The sequence below is a fragment of the Cydia fagiglandana genome, chromosome 14 (assembly GCF_963556715.1).
Source record: "Cydia fagiglandana chromosome 14, ilCydFagi1.1, whole genome shotgun sequence".
Classification (NCBI taxonomy): Eukaryota; Metazoa; Arthropoda; class Insecta; order Lepidoptera; family Tortricidae; genus Cydia; species Cydia fagiglandana.
In genome coordinates this window covers 3827282-3841551 of record NC_085945.1, presented here as the reverse complement: position 1 = coordinate 3841551, position 14270 = coordinate 3827282, and the positions used below count along the sequence as shown (strand labels likewise).

The 14270-nt window shown below is 36.1% G+C and overlaps 1 protein-coding gene across 1 annotated transcript; it reads left to right on the top strand.

Annotated features, from left to right (window-relative positions):
* The first annotated feature begins 3218 nt into the window (after positions 1 to 3218).
* LOC134670603 (uncharacterized) lies at positions 3219 to 6880 on the top strand. The gene is made up of 5 exons (XM_063528403.1): positions 3219 to 5015; positions 5217 to 5396; positions 5571 to 5750; positions 5925 to 6101; positions 6174 to 6880. Exons 1-5 carry the CDS (start codon positions 3219 to 3221, stop codon positions 6471 to 6473), a joined length of 2634 nt encoding a protein of 877 aa, XP_063384473.1. The 3' UTR covers positions 6474 to 6880.
* The last annotated feature ends 7390 nt before the right edge of the window (positions 6881 to 14270 follow it).

Here is a 14270-nt window from a genome sequence, read left to right as displayed (position 1 = left end):
TAGAATTTAAAAACTTTCGAGCACCAGTTGTCGTGTATGCTGATTTCGAGGCTTTATTTAAAACCTATAATACCTACCTGCTCGCCGTCTCAATCTTCCTCATATACTCTAGTCTAGAGTCTAGACTAACAGTCATAAGCCGTATAGCTTAAGTCATTTTATTAAATGCTGAATGAGAAAGAGTTCAGATCTAAGTGTTATTTATAGAGAAAGCGGAGGATGTTTTATGGAAAAATCGGAGGTAAAGAGAAAGAAGAGGATAATGTTTAAATCAAGGGCATAAAGAAACCCAACCATGAGATTCTTCATGGGTCATGACCCATATAGTTCAGCATCTGAGGCATTACAGCTGCGGATGGGCCTTAGCCTGGTCAAGCAAGTCTCTCCAGTCCAATCTGTTTCTTACCTGACCCATAGTTGGAGGAGCTAAAACTGTTTCCGGTGAGGATTATTACAATTGTATAATGAACAATCCACCTCGGCATAGGAACATGAATGTAATACGTAGTAAAGCTCATCAGTTACATTCCCAAACTGTTAACAAAGTCGCTCTAAAGAATTATGATGATAATGCCATCAAAACCACATTAAACATTAGCATTAGGACATAATGAGATAGATACCTATTATAATTTATTTATAAATTTATGCTATATATAATATTCTAAATTAATTTTACTTATGAACTGTATACATTTAAAGTCTATTGGCGAAATAAAAATGTTTTGTGAGTAAATACATTATTTTATTATGCGTCCACTCACCCAATTCAAGTCTTTTATGATTTATATCTGTTATTTTTAGAATTGCTCAGACGGCAGCTTGGATGTTTTTGGAAATAACTAGCGGCGTCTTCTGACTAGGCGGTAGCTTAGCAGCGACATCTATTTTTAATCGATAACTAACTTACACACACACATACTTACAATGGCTGGAAAACGACAACGTCTACCTCTACTCATATACCTGATATACCATACCTTTCACTGCCGATTTTTTTGGAATTAATTTTCTTACACATACAAAGTGGCGCCCCCTAGCGGAGAAGTAAGGGGAAGCCTTTAGTTAGCCGAGCCTTTCCCTAAAGGTAAGCAACAGTAAAACAACAAGACCACTGGAGCTAGTGCACAGCGATGTCTGTGGACCAATGACAGAGATATGGTATGGTATGATTAGGCCAGCCACATGTATGAAAGTAGAATTAGCGAAACACTGATTTAAACTTACACGATTATTTAACATTATGAAACTGCACAACGGGACTTAATCGTGTATTAAGGTTTTAACGCCGTCCTCGAAGCGTTGGAGGTCAATCTTAAAACCTTAATACGCGATTATGTCCCGTTGTGCAGTTTCATAATGTAGAATTAGAGAGTTTTTTAAACCTGATCTGACCTGAGGTGGATGAGCTAACTGTATGATGACGAAGCCTGCGCTGTGGATCTGAAGGTAGCTATGCTGTTATTATTATGTTTCTTTTTTGGGTCAATAAATATAATTTGTTTTTTACATGAAAAGGGGAAAGATCTCAGTGCCCTTGAACGCTAACCAATCATTAAAATAATGTTCATTAAAATTAATACCAGCCTATGCTCTTCCAGTCCAGTTGAGAGACTGTTTTCATTGGCTGGATACATTCATTCGCCAACTAGACTGAACTTATCTGACAATACTTTTAGTATTTAAAATACATAATTTTGAATAGTGTAAAGGGTGAGTACTATTAAATTGTCGCTAACATATTCCGTTTTTTTTCTAGACTCAACCTTTTTGGTAAAACTTATTATATATATTAAAATTAGAATGTATTAGCATCTTTTATTCTTAAAAAAAAACATTCACTTGTAAGGTGGGGTCTTGTAATTGCAACTATTCGGTAAATGCAACTAACTTCAATAACTCCCTCTAGGGTTACTTTATTGTAAAACGACAGACTCGTTCAATTTAATACTAAAAGTTCTACCTCAAAAATGTAGATGGCGCTGCAAGCTCAAGAATTGTGGGAGTTATAAAGCTTTTTGTCATCCGCCATTTTGAGTCTGCTGGCGTCGGATGGACACGGTGCGCATTTTTATTCTAAAAAATAGTTTTTAGTGGTTCCTCGCAAGTTTTTTCACAAGAAAAGTTGTAACTAATCACGGTAAGTCATTTTGTTTGTATTTGTTTTATTCTACGATGAATATTTTCCGAGTTTTCTCTGTAGTTACATTTACCAGACAAAAAATGCAAAGTCTGGTAAATGCAACTATTTTGCAATTTTTAGGTTAGTTACAATTAGCTGCCAATTTTTGTATGAAATTTGAAAAAGCTAGTGATGTGGCAGTGAACACGAATATATCGGTACAATCACTAATAACATAACACACCGGCACATTTAGCGTAACTTAAGAAAAGGGTGGTTACAAGATAATTACGTTTATTTTTCATGAAAATGTTATCAGATACAACGTACCAAATTAATATGTCCATGGTTTAATATTAAATTTGTTGTATGATTTTGCTTATTTTTATTAAAAGCATGGAAATTTAAAAATATGCAATTAGCTGATATGAACAGTTTCACAAAAAAAAGATCCAAAATTGGTAATATTGTTAAATTTTGTTCTTCTTACCCACGACGGACCGGGTGTACATTATTTTGGGGTACAAAGATTCCGCTAATTGTGCCGGTATGTATACATATTTATCCGCCTTTTTATTTGTATCCGCGTATCTTTTATTGCCTTTTCACTTACTTAGTTCTGCTGTAACAGGTTTTTTTGTAGAAATAAGCAGGGCCTGCTGTGTCGTTTTTCTATATGTAGTTTTTGTTCATAAGTTTATTGTGTACAACGAATGGTTAAATAAATAAATAAGTATCGCCTGTTTGCTATTTTCTATGTTTCTACCGCTTAATGATCGAATGGAATTTGATGAAACTAGGCACTATACTTACTTGATTCATACAACTGGTTTTTAATATATTATAAAAAATATTTTTTTAGATGTCAACACGTAAAAAAAAAGCAAAATATTCTCTTAATGACTTAATGGAAGCAATCGAAAATGTACAAAACAAAAAAATGAACAGCTATCAAGCTTCAGAAAGATATAATATACCAAGATCAACTATAATTCACCGTGTATACGGAACGCGTGGTGCCAAAAAAACGACGCCTGGCAGGCCTACTGAATTATCTACAGCTTGGGAAAGCAGAGTGGCTGCTCTTATTCACGAAATGGAAAAGTGTGAGTTTCCGCTTACATCAAAGGAGATTAAACAATTAATATGTGCTTATATACAAAGGAACGGACTCATAACTCGTTTCAAAGATGATTACCCTGGCAAAGAATGGTTTCGGGGTTTTAAAAGGCGACACAGATTAAGTGTCAAAAAACCACAGTCCGTAGAGGTTGCCAGGAAAAAAGCCTGCAATCCTTTCACTGTTAACAATTATTTTGATTTGTTGGAGCGCATAACGAAGGAACTGGAACTAGAAGACAAACCCCAACATATATATAACTTAGATGAGACCAGCTTCTGCAACGACCCCACCAAGACTAAAGTTGTTGGCCTGAAGGGGTACCCTTCTACTAGAACAACTGCGTCCCCTGGAAGGAATAACACCACTGTACTGTTAGCTTCAAATGCGCTCGGTAAAAAGATCCCTCCCTTGATAGTATTTCAGGGGAAACAACTAGGGTCGAATTGCTTTTTCGAAAACGAAAATGTTAATACAGCGTATGTTGGAAGCCGTAAGGGGTGGATGGAAACCAAAATATTCGAAAATTATATCGCAAAGGTTTTCATACCAGCAATTGGACCGGAAAGGCCAGTCTTATTAATATTTGATGGCCATTCAACACATGTAGACTTGAGTGTTATAGAACTTCTAATGGCCAACCAGATAACAGTTCTTAAACTGCCGGCTCACTCATCCCATATTCTGCAACCATTAGACTGCAGCACAATGAAACCTATGAAAGACAACTGGGACAGTGAATTGGTAAAATGGCAAAGACTCCATGTGGGTGCAAAGCTTCCAAAACCAGAATTTGCCAGGATCATAACTAAGATATGGAATGATTTGAACCCAGTTATCATTCAAAATGGCTTTAGAAAATCTGGTATATATCCGTTGAATCGTGATACAATTCCAAAAGAAAAGTTTGACAAGCTTTCATGGTCAAAATGGGAAGAACATATTCGCCAACAAAATGAACAGTCTCATAGCGTTGCCAATAATAATGCTGAAGAAGGAAGGAAGGTAGAAAATGGCACTCAGGAAGATAAAAGTCAGGACAGAAATGAAGTTCCAACACTCACGAGTATGTGCACGAGCATGTGGCTTGAGATCCTTAATCGTGGGAAGAAAGAAATAGATCTACCCAAACGCGTGAAAGACCCTAAAACGTTTTTAATTTCACTTTCTAAAAATACCAATTCCAATATTACCAACAGTGGCTCTGGTAACGTCAAAATATTGAGCAATATCGAACTCACTTCAACTAGCTATCAAAAACAGAAAGATGAACATGTTTCATTTGAAGAACTTCTTTTGGAGACCATTTCACGTAGTGACATACCTAAAACTTCAAGAAAACGCGTTAGTCAAGAAGCAGAGATATTAACTTACAAAGAAGCTATTGATCGTATGAAAAAAAAGAAAGATGAAAAAGAAAAGGCGGAAGAAATTAAAAGACTCAATAAACTTAAAAGAGTAAACAACAAAAAGAAAAACGAGAAAAAGAAACAGAAAAAGTTGATTGACAAAAAAAGCAAATCTAAAAAAAGAAAGAATTTGGAATCGGACAGTGAAAGCGATTGTTCATACACACCGATGGATGATTCTGATGATGAAGATTTAGCTACCTTTGCTCAAAGATTGTTGTGTGATGAGAGCTTTGACGAAGATTTGCAAGAGCCATTACTATCAACTACTAACGAAAATTTAGAGAAGAAACCTAAACTAAAAAGCGAAAGAGTAAATAAAAGACGAAAACAAATATCCGGAGAAAAGGATGTCAATATAAACGTAAGTCGTATTTTAGGTAAAAAAAAATAATTACCTACTTCTCTTCATATTTCATAAATGTTAGTAAAATAAAATAGGATAAGTACTTTATAACCTTAAATATATAATAATTATAAATATGTAGTAAAATAAGTAATTTATGTATTTAATTTATTTTAGTTATTTGATATACAACTTACATGGTTGTTTAAAAATTTTCAGAAGGAAGTGAATTTTACCAAAAAACTATCTACTTTGGAAGATGCTTGTGAAGAAGAATTGCAAGAACCGCTACAATCTACATCGAAAGAAGAAGAGAAAGATACACGTAAAATGAAAAAAGAAAGAGTGAACAAAAGAACTAATAACAATAGGATGGTGGAATCATTAAGAGGGAAGGAAGTAAGTATATTTAAGTTATATACACAATAAAATAGGATAAGTACTTACTGTATAACGTTAAATATATATTATTATAAATATGTGATGATATAAATGTAATTTATATATTTATTTTATATTACTTTTTCATTATATAACTTATAGGGTTGTTTAAATATTAAACTAAATTTTCAGAAGGAAGTGAATTTTACCAAAAAACGATCTACTTTGAACGACGCTTGTGAAGTAGAGTTGCAAGAACCGCTACAATCTACATCGAAAGAAGAAGAGAAAGATACACGTAAAATGAAAAAAGAAAGAGTGAACAAAAGAACTAATAACAATAGGATGGTGGAATCATTAAGAGGGAAGGAAGTAAGTATATTTAAGTTATATACACAATAAAATAGGATAAGTACTTACTGTATAACGTTAAATATATATTATTATAAATATGTGATGATATAAATGTAATTTATATATTTATTTTATATTACTTATTCATTATATAACTTATAGGGTTGTTTAAATATTAAACTAAATTTTCAGAAAGAAGTGAATTTTACCAAAAAACGATCTACTTTGAACGACGCTTGTGAAGTAGAGTTGCAAGAACCGCTACAATCTACATCGAAAGAAGAAAAAGATATGCTTAAAATGAAAGAAGAAAGAGTAACGAAAAGATCTATTAACAACAGGATGGTGGAATCACTAAGAGGGAAGGAAGTAAGTATATAAGTTATATATACAAAAAATGCATACTTATATAAGATCGGTTAGCAAGTTTTTTTTTTTCAGAACGATATGCCGAATTCCTCCGAAGTAAATAACGATCTCAACGAGGGAGACTTTATTCTTGCTGCATTTCAGTCGATCAAAGGCAAAAGAACCTACAAATACGTTTGCCTTATTGATCAAATCAACCAAGAAAAAATGGTAGTAAAAGGACTCAAATCTTATAAAAATAACAGAGAATTTAGGTTAGTTGAAGATGATATTTCAATTATAGAAAAAAAAGATGTGATCTCACGTTTACCAAAACCTGTGTTAAATGAACAAAGAGACACTGTGATATTTCCTTATAAGGTAGATATTTGAATGTAAGTAAACAAGTTACCCTTTCTGAGAGAATGGACATTTGGGAAATGTAAACAATTATTCATATAGTATTAAGTACAAAAACGTTATTTAATTTAAGTGTTAAAACTAATTTCATGTTACTAATAGAAGCTTATAAACGTAATAAATTACGTTACGTTACGATTTTTCATATTAATTAGTATGGTATTCAGTACAAAAACTTTATTTAATTTAAGTATATACCAAAAGACTTATTTCTTGTTAGTTACTAGTAAATAGTTTCAAAATATAACTAAAAAAGACTGTATAAATAAACATAAAATATTTTATTATTATGATTAATAAAAATAAGCTAGACAAAATAGTTTAAGTATGCATAAAAAACTTTTTTCTTGGCATTAATTAAAGCTAGGAAACGTAACTTTGCAACCTTACTAATTAGTAAATAGTTTGATAAAAGTTAAGAGTGCTATTACATTTCGGGGTTGAGCGAGTTTAGGTATTTTACGCGCTGCGGCAGGCCGTGCGAGCTCAGTATGCCGATCCCTTCTACCACACTCGCACTACAATGATGGATCAAACATTCTTGATCCTTCGCGAAGCATATTGAAACCAATCATAACAACACTAACTGTACTTAACTTTTAAAGTCCTAAAACTGTTATTTGGTAGGTACGAAAATAATAAATGCAGTGCAAATGTACATAGGGGCTGTTCATAAATTACGTCATCTATTTTTGACTATTTTTGACCCCCCCATCCCTCTAATCATCCAAAAATCATGCTTCGGATGACTCTGTTTCCTCCTACGTCATGCTACCATCATCCGATGTCCAGACCCCCCCCCCCCTCCTCCCATTTGAAACGACGTAATTTATGAATAGCACCATACTCGTACTTATGAAGGTATATTACTCGAAAGAAATTATAGGTACTCGCTTATTTACATGTTTCGTCATTGCATTTGGTACCTATAGGTTGTAAAGTTTGTATCAACGAGGGTTTAACAACGAACTGGTACTGAGGATCTGATGATAATGATGATGATCAAGGTGGTTGAAGTGGATTATGTATTATATATATTGAATTAAACACATATTTCGCACTGGTTCTTTATTTTTATATAAAATACGTGTTCATGGTACAAATCGAATACGAAAAGACATCTTCTTGATGCATGTCATTTTTAAAATGTAGAAAAACAATAAAATAAGGTTTTAATACCGAACATTCTCGCCCCTTTTAACAGAAAATTAACTTAAATTATACTAGCTATTCTAGCTAATTAATAGGTAACAAAATAACTTTGTTTATTGGCCTAACAAAAACACCTTTTTGGGTTCTGACTTGGACAGACCGTACTAAATTGTCCGATGTATTTTTATTAATAGATATTATTTTACCCAGCGGCCAACAAGCAGGTGGAGTAGCTTCATCTTTTAACAAAACAATTTGGCCAATATCTAAATTGGTCCTTCTCTGCAGCCACTTGCTTCTTGGTTGCAGCTCACTCAAATAATTATTATAAAACTGTACCCAAAACTTTTGTTTTATTTGAGTAACTTTTTGATACATATTCAATCTATTTTCTGCTTTATCTACAATACTAGGCTCAGGAATATCTGAAATTGGAGATCCAATTAAAAAATGAGCCGGTGTTAGGCAAACAATATTATCATTATCAGGAATGTCAAAAACTGAGCATAAGGGCCTTGAATTCAGAATACCCTCAATCTGAACAAGAACTGTGTAAAAAAATTCATAAGTCAATCTGACATTACCTAAATATCTTTTCAATAAACTTTTAACAGACTTAATTCCAGCCTCGTAAATTCCACCCATGTGGCTGGCGAGAGGAATCGTGAATTTCCACTCTATGCAACTGACATTACAGTAGTCTATTACTTGACTATATGAAGTATCATTTTTAAATAATTGATACAATTCATGAAGCTCGTTATTTGCTCCTTTGAAATTTGTAGCATTATCCGAGTACAAATGCGTACAGTAACCTCTGCGACTAATAAATCGTTTCAATCGTAAAATATTGTTTGAAAAGCGTGCCTTGTATGCCTATGTGCAACAAACGAAGATGAAACTGTTCAATTAACAAAGTTGTCATGTGTTCTTTACATGGTAACACTATCGGGTGTGCTTGACTGTAAGGTATGTTAGAATTTTGAATACGACCACCCGTACGAATAATATTATCGTCATCAAGAAAAGGGTTGAGCTTACGTAGGGGGCTTGACTTGTAAGTGTGTAAGCTACGAACGTCAGTGTGTTTATTCTCACTAGTTGTACTATTCGAGTTTATGTTTGTATTATTCGTGGACTGTATAATATCTGATTTCAATGTTTGTAACTCTTGGTACTCCTTAGAGAAATGTGCACGCTGAATCGTTTGAATTATAAAGTTGTGTGCACTTTTCAGTTCTTGTGTTGTGAGAAAAGACACAACTTTAGTCAAGTTACGTAAGTTATTTATAAACCTAAACATGTAAGCTAATATTCTAGTTAGTTTGTTGAAGTTAGAATGTTTCTGAAAGTATGTATAGAAATCATCCTGTATATTTTGTTGAGTACACACAGTATGAGCGGTGCGTGGCTCGATCACTTCAATCTTCTGCTCATCGTCAGTAATCACAGGTGATGACGTCATTGGCCATGTACTAGGATCACGAAGCAGCCAATCTGGACCGTTCCACCAGAGTGAGTTGCTCTGTAAGTTCTGTGGGTAAACTCCTCGTGTGAGTAAATCAGCAGCGTTCTCTTTTGTATTGACGTAATTCCACATCTCAGACTTAGTCAATTCTATAATCTTCATTAGTCTATGAGACACAAAAGTGTGTAGTTTTTTGTATGGCGACTTAATCCAGTGTAACACAATCTGTGAATCTGTGAATAATACAATGTCATGTATTTTGAATTTGTCTTTGAATGCTCTTCTCAGCTTGTCAACTAGGTGTGCTAACAATAAGCATCCAGATAGTTCAAGTCTTGGCAATGATTGAACACGAATTGGACTGACTCTTGTTTTCGCCATAACAAGACTGCAGGTGGGTTCTTTGTTAGGATATGTGGCTCTGAAATAAACAACTGCACCGAAGGCTTTCGCAGAAGCATCACTGAACCCTATCAAGGTTATCCGCGTTGGTATATCAGAGAAATAGTATCTAGGGACATTAATGTTTTTGAGCTCGGGTAGATTAGTTTGAAACTCTAGCCAAGTTCTTTGTAGATCTTCTGGAATGACCATGTCCCAATCAATCTTGGCTTTCCAAATGTCTTGCATGAGGATCTTCGCTATAATGACCGTTGGCGCTAGTATGCCAATAGGATCATATATTTTTGCTATTGCAGACAGTATATTCCGTTTAGTAAGCTCGAACTGTTGTAGCTCTGGAATAGCTGTAGTAAGCGCGTCGCTTTGTGGTAACCACTTCACTCCCAACGTCTTGACAGCTGCGCTAGGGGTAAAATCATATGTGTCATCATTTGTAGATACAGCATTTGTAAGTAGTTGAGGCTCATTTGTAGTCCATTTATGTAGAACGAAGTTTCCTTTTTGTAAAACTTCTATGAGTTGACTACAAACTTGTTGCGCCTGGTCAAGAGTGTCCGCTCCAGATAGGAAGTCGTCCATGTAACATTCAGACTCGATAATGTCAGCGGCTTCTGGATATTCTTCTTTATGTTGTCCAGCTAACATGCGCAGAGTCCGGCATGCTAGATAAGGCGCGCATTTTGTACCGTATGTTACAGTCTTTAACTGAATGCATTTTAAAGGCTCTGACTTCGAATCTCGCCATAATATTCTTTGTTCTTCTTTGACCAAAATAGTCCTAAACATCTTGACTATATCACAAGTGAACGCATATTTGTACATTCGAAATCTGAGTATTATGTCAAGTACGTCATTGTATATGTTCGGTCCGTCTAACATTATGTCATTGAGAGACAATCCCGACGACGTCTTGCTACTCGCATTGAAAACCGTCCTTAATTTTGTAGATCGACTTTCTGGCCTTAAAATACCTAAATGTGGCAAAAAGCACTGTGGCACTTGTGTGTGTTGAAAGTCATCAATATACTCATCATGACCTAGCTCAATGTATTCATAAATGAACGCCTTGTATAATGTGTAGAGCGTGGGGTCTTTTTGAAACTTAGACTCAAGACTTAATAAACATCGATAGGCTTTCTGAAACGAATTACCTAAATCTTGAACCTTTTCGTTTTGTATAGGCATTTCGACTACGAAATGTCCAGTCTCAGCTTGCACTGTTGTGTCAAGAAATAACTGTTCGCAATATTTTTGCTCAGGTGTAAACACGACCTTAGGACTTACCTCTTCCTGTTGCCAAAACCTAACTAATAAATCATCAGTTGTAGGCGAGTCAACAATGTGTAAAGCAATATGAGCGCTATGTGTCTTATGTGTGCCCGATATGCATTCTTTGAGAGGACCTCCAACGACCCAACCAAAAACCGTTTCGATCAGTAAAGGTTTGTTAGGTCCAAGGCTAATCTTATTGTTTAGCAACAACGAATAGAAATATTCAGCTCCTATAAGAAGGTCTATCTCGTCAGGTTCGTAAAATGTAGGGTCTGCAAGCAATTTATTAATTTTTGCAGGAATGTTCCATGTACTTGTGTTTATATGTACATGAGGTAGAGGAAGGGTTATTTTATCCATGACAATAAATTCAAGATTCGTTGTAAAGTCAGAATGTCTAGAAGCTATGTTCGCTTTCATACATAATTGCGTTTGCTTACCTGTCACGCCCACGCCGTATATATGGTGGTTATCGTGATATAGCTTACTGTTCATCCTCTTGAGAAGCCTGTGAGCAACCATATGGATCTCGCTTCCATTGTCCAACATGGCACGTGCAGGATGCCACGTTCCTGTCTCATCTTGTATATTTATTATCGCTGTAGACAAAAGAATCTGTTTATTTGTGTTTACCACATGCATTGCTGTAGGCGTCACTATATTTTTTTGACATTTTGTATGTGTAAAGTCATTGACAGTTGTCGGTTTCGTTACGGTATATGTATTGTGTGTAGGCTGTTGCTGTGACAGTAGTTGCTGTGACAACTGTTGCTGTGTCTGCTGTTGCAGGGAATGCTGTTGCATTGAAGTCGTAGCTGACTGTTGCTGCTGTTGAGCTGTAGATTCTGTAGCGATAGCAATATTCGCACGTTTAGGGGGAGGGTTAGATAGGTGAATCAAACTATGATGCTTACCGTGGCATGTAGAGCACGACTTTTTGGAGCATTTATGTTTGGCAGTGTAAGGCTGTAAGCAATTGTAGCACAAAAACTTGGATTTTATGTAGTTTATGCGTTTGTCAACTGGCATTTCCAAAAATTGAACACATTTGGCTATATTATGTTGCCCTTGACAAAGAGTACATATTTCATTACAATCATCAGATGTAGAGACGTGTACGAGCTTGGGGGTTGATTTGGATTGAGGAAACTTATCAGATTTATTGTCATTCATAAGCTCGAATGCTGTTGCACGCAGCTTAAGGAAATCTAAAAGCTCCTTTATTGTAGGAATTGATGTCTCTTTCCTTGTCAACTCCCATGCCGCCCTCAGAGAATTGTCTAACTTCTGAGTAATTATATAAACTAAAAGTACATCCCATTGCTGTACCGGCAGGTCTAAAGCACTCAGAGAATCTAAACTCTGTTGTAATACATTCAAGAACTCTTTTATGTTAGATCTGTTAAGTATAGGAAAACTCATAAAGCTCTTTAAGTGAAAGTTTACAATAATAGTTTGGTTTTCATACCTGTTTTCTAGTATACTCATAGCTTTACTAAAATTTCCGTCGAGAATAAGAAGAGAGTTAATCAAACCCGCAGCTTCGCCCTTCAAGCAGCTCTTCAGATACTGCATGCGTTGCAGCTCCGGTACGTTTCCTCCGTCCATGGCACACTGGAACAGGTTTTTAAACGCAGGCCACTCGCGTATGTCACCGCTATATGTCGGAAGCTCTAATTTCGGGAGTTTGTACACCGGTTGACTTTTAGCCTTGACGTCCTCTTCTTTTTTCTCCAACAGTTTGTTGATGAGCGCTCTAGTTTGGTAATATCTGGATTCCATGATCGATCGTTCCTCGTCGGCTTTCTTTTCGTCTTGTTCTAAGAGCTCAATTGCCTGTTGAACTTGATCGAACTTCTCCATCTGCGTAGATAAGTCGGCACATCGCAACTTTATCTCATCTATGTTCAAACTATTTTTGTCGGATGAATCCAATCCAGTCACGTAGTTTACGATTCTGGTCACCTTACCTTTTATTATACTTCTTGTACTTTTTAACGTTTTATATTCTTCCGTGTCCGTCATTATGTGTGTAACTGTTGTCACGTATATCGACACGAAATATTCTTATGTATGCACTGTTGGCTCAAGTAGGACCAAAAATGAAGTGGATTATGTATTATATATATTGAATTAAACACATATTTCGCACTGGTTCTTTATTTTTATATAAAATACGTGTTCATGGTACAAATCGAATACGAAAAGACATCTTCTTGATGCATGTCATTTTTAAAATGTAGAAAAACAATAAAATAAGGTTTTAATACCGAACAGTGGTCACGGATACCAATCAACCATGTAGTAACATGATTAGGCTCGTTTGATTCGTCTCAACAAGATCTTTGACACTGAAGATACACAGGGTCTGATGATGGAGCTGGAAGGTGGCCACGGGTACCAGTCTATCATGTAACTAAACCACTTCGTGTTTGGGCTCGTTTGATTCCTCTCAACAAGATCTTTGACACAAGACAGGACTCAGGGTCTGATGATGGAGCTGGAAGGTGGTCACCGGTACCAATCAACCATGCAACTAAACCACTTCATGTTTAGGCTCGTTTGATTAGTCTCAACAAGATCTTTGACACTAGGTGATACTCAGAATGATGATGGAGCTGGAAGGTGGTCACCGGTACCAATCAACCATGCAACTAAACCACTTCGTGTTTAGGCTCGTTTGATTCATCTCAACAAGATCTTAGACACTAGGTGATGAACCAAACACGAAGCCCAAACACGAAGTGGTTCAGTTACATGGTAGACTGGTACCACCATTCGTGGCCACCTTCCAGCTCCATCATCAGATCCTGAGTACTATCTTGTGTCAAAGATCTTGTTGAGACGAATCAAACGAGCCCAAACACGAAGTGGTTTAGTTGCATGGTTGATTGGTACCGGTGACCACATTCCGGCTCCATCATCAGACCTTGAGTACTATCTTGTGTCAAAGATCTTGTTGAGATGAATCAAACGAGCCCAAACACGAAGTGGTTTATTTGCATGGTTGATTGGTACCGGTGACCACATTCCGGCTCCCTCATCAGACCTTGAGTACTATCTTGTGTCAAAGATCTTGTTGAGACGAATCAAACGAGCCCAAACACGAAGTGGTTTAGTTGCATGGTTGATTGGTACCGGTGACCACCTTCCGGCTCCATCATCAGACCCTGAGTACTATCTTGTGTCAAAGATCTTGTTGAGGCGAATAAAACGAGCCTAAACACGAAGTGGTTTAGTTGCATGGTTGATTGGTACCGGTGACCACCTTCCGGTTCCATCATCAGACCCTGAGTACTATCTTGTGTTAAAGATCTTGTTGAGATGAATCAAACGAGCCCAAACACGAAGTGGTTTAGTTGCATGGTTAATTGGTACCGGTGACCACCTTCCGGCTCCATCATCAGACCCTGAGTACTGTCTTGTGTCAAAGATCTTGGTGAGACGAATTAAACGAGCCTAAACACGAAGTGGTT

Bases quoted from the DNA above. Each gene is read 5' to 3' on its own strand.
- LOC134670603 (XM_063528403.1), top strand. From the start codon at position 3,219: ATGGAAAAGTGTGAGTTTCCGCTTACATCAAAGGAGATTAAACAATTA. The intron at 5,016-5,216 runs GTAAGTCGTATT...AAAAATTTTCAG, and splicing joins AAAAGGATGTCAATATAAAC to AAGGAAGTGAATTTTACCAA. The intron at 6,102-6,173 runs GTAAGTATATAA...TTTTTTTTTCAG, and splicing joins AATCACTAAGAGGGAAGGAA to AACGATATGCCGAATTCCTC.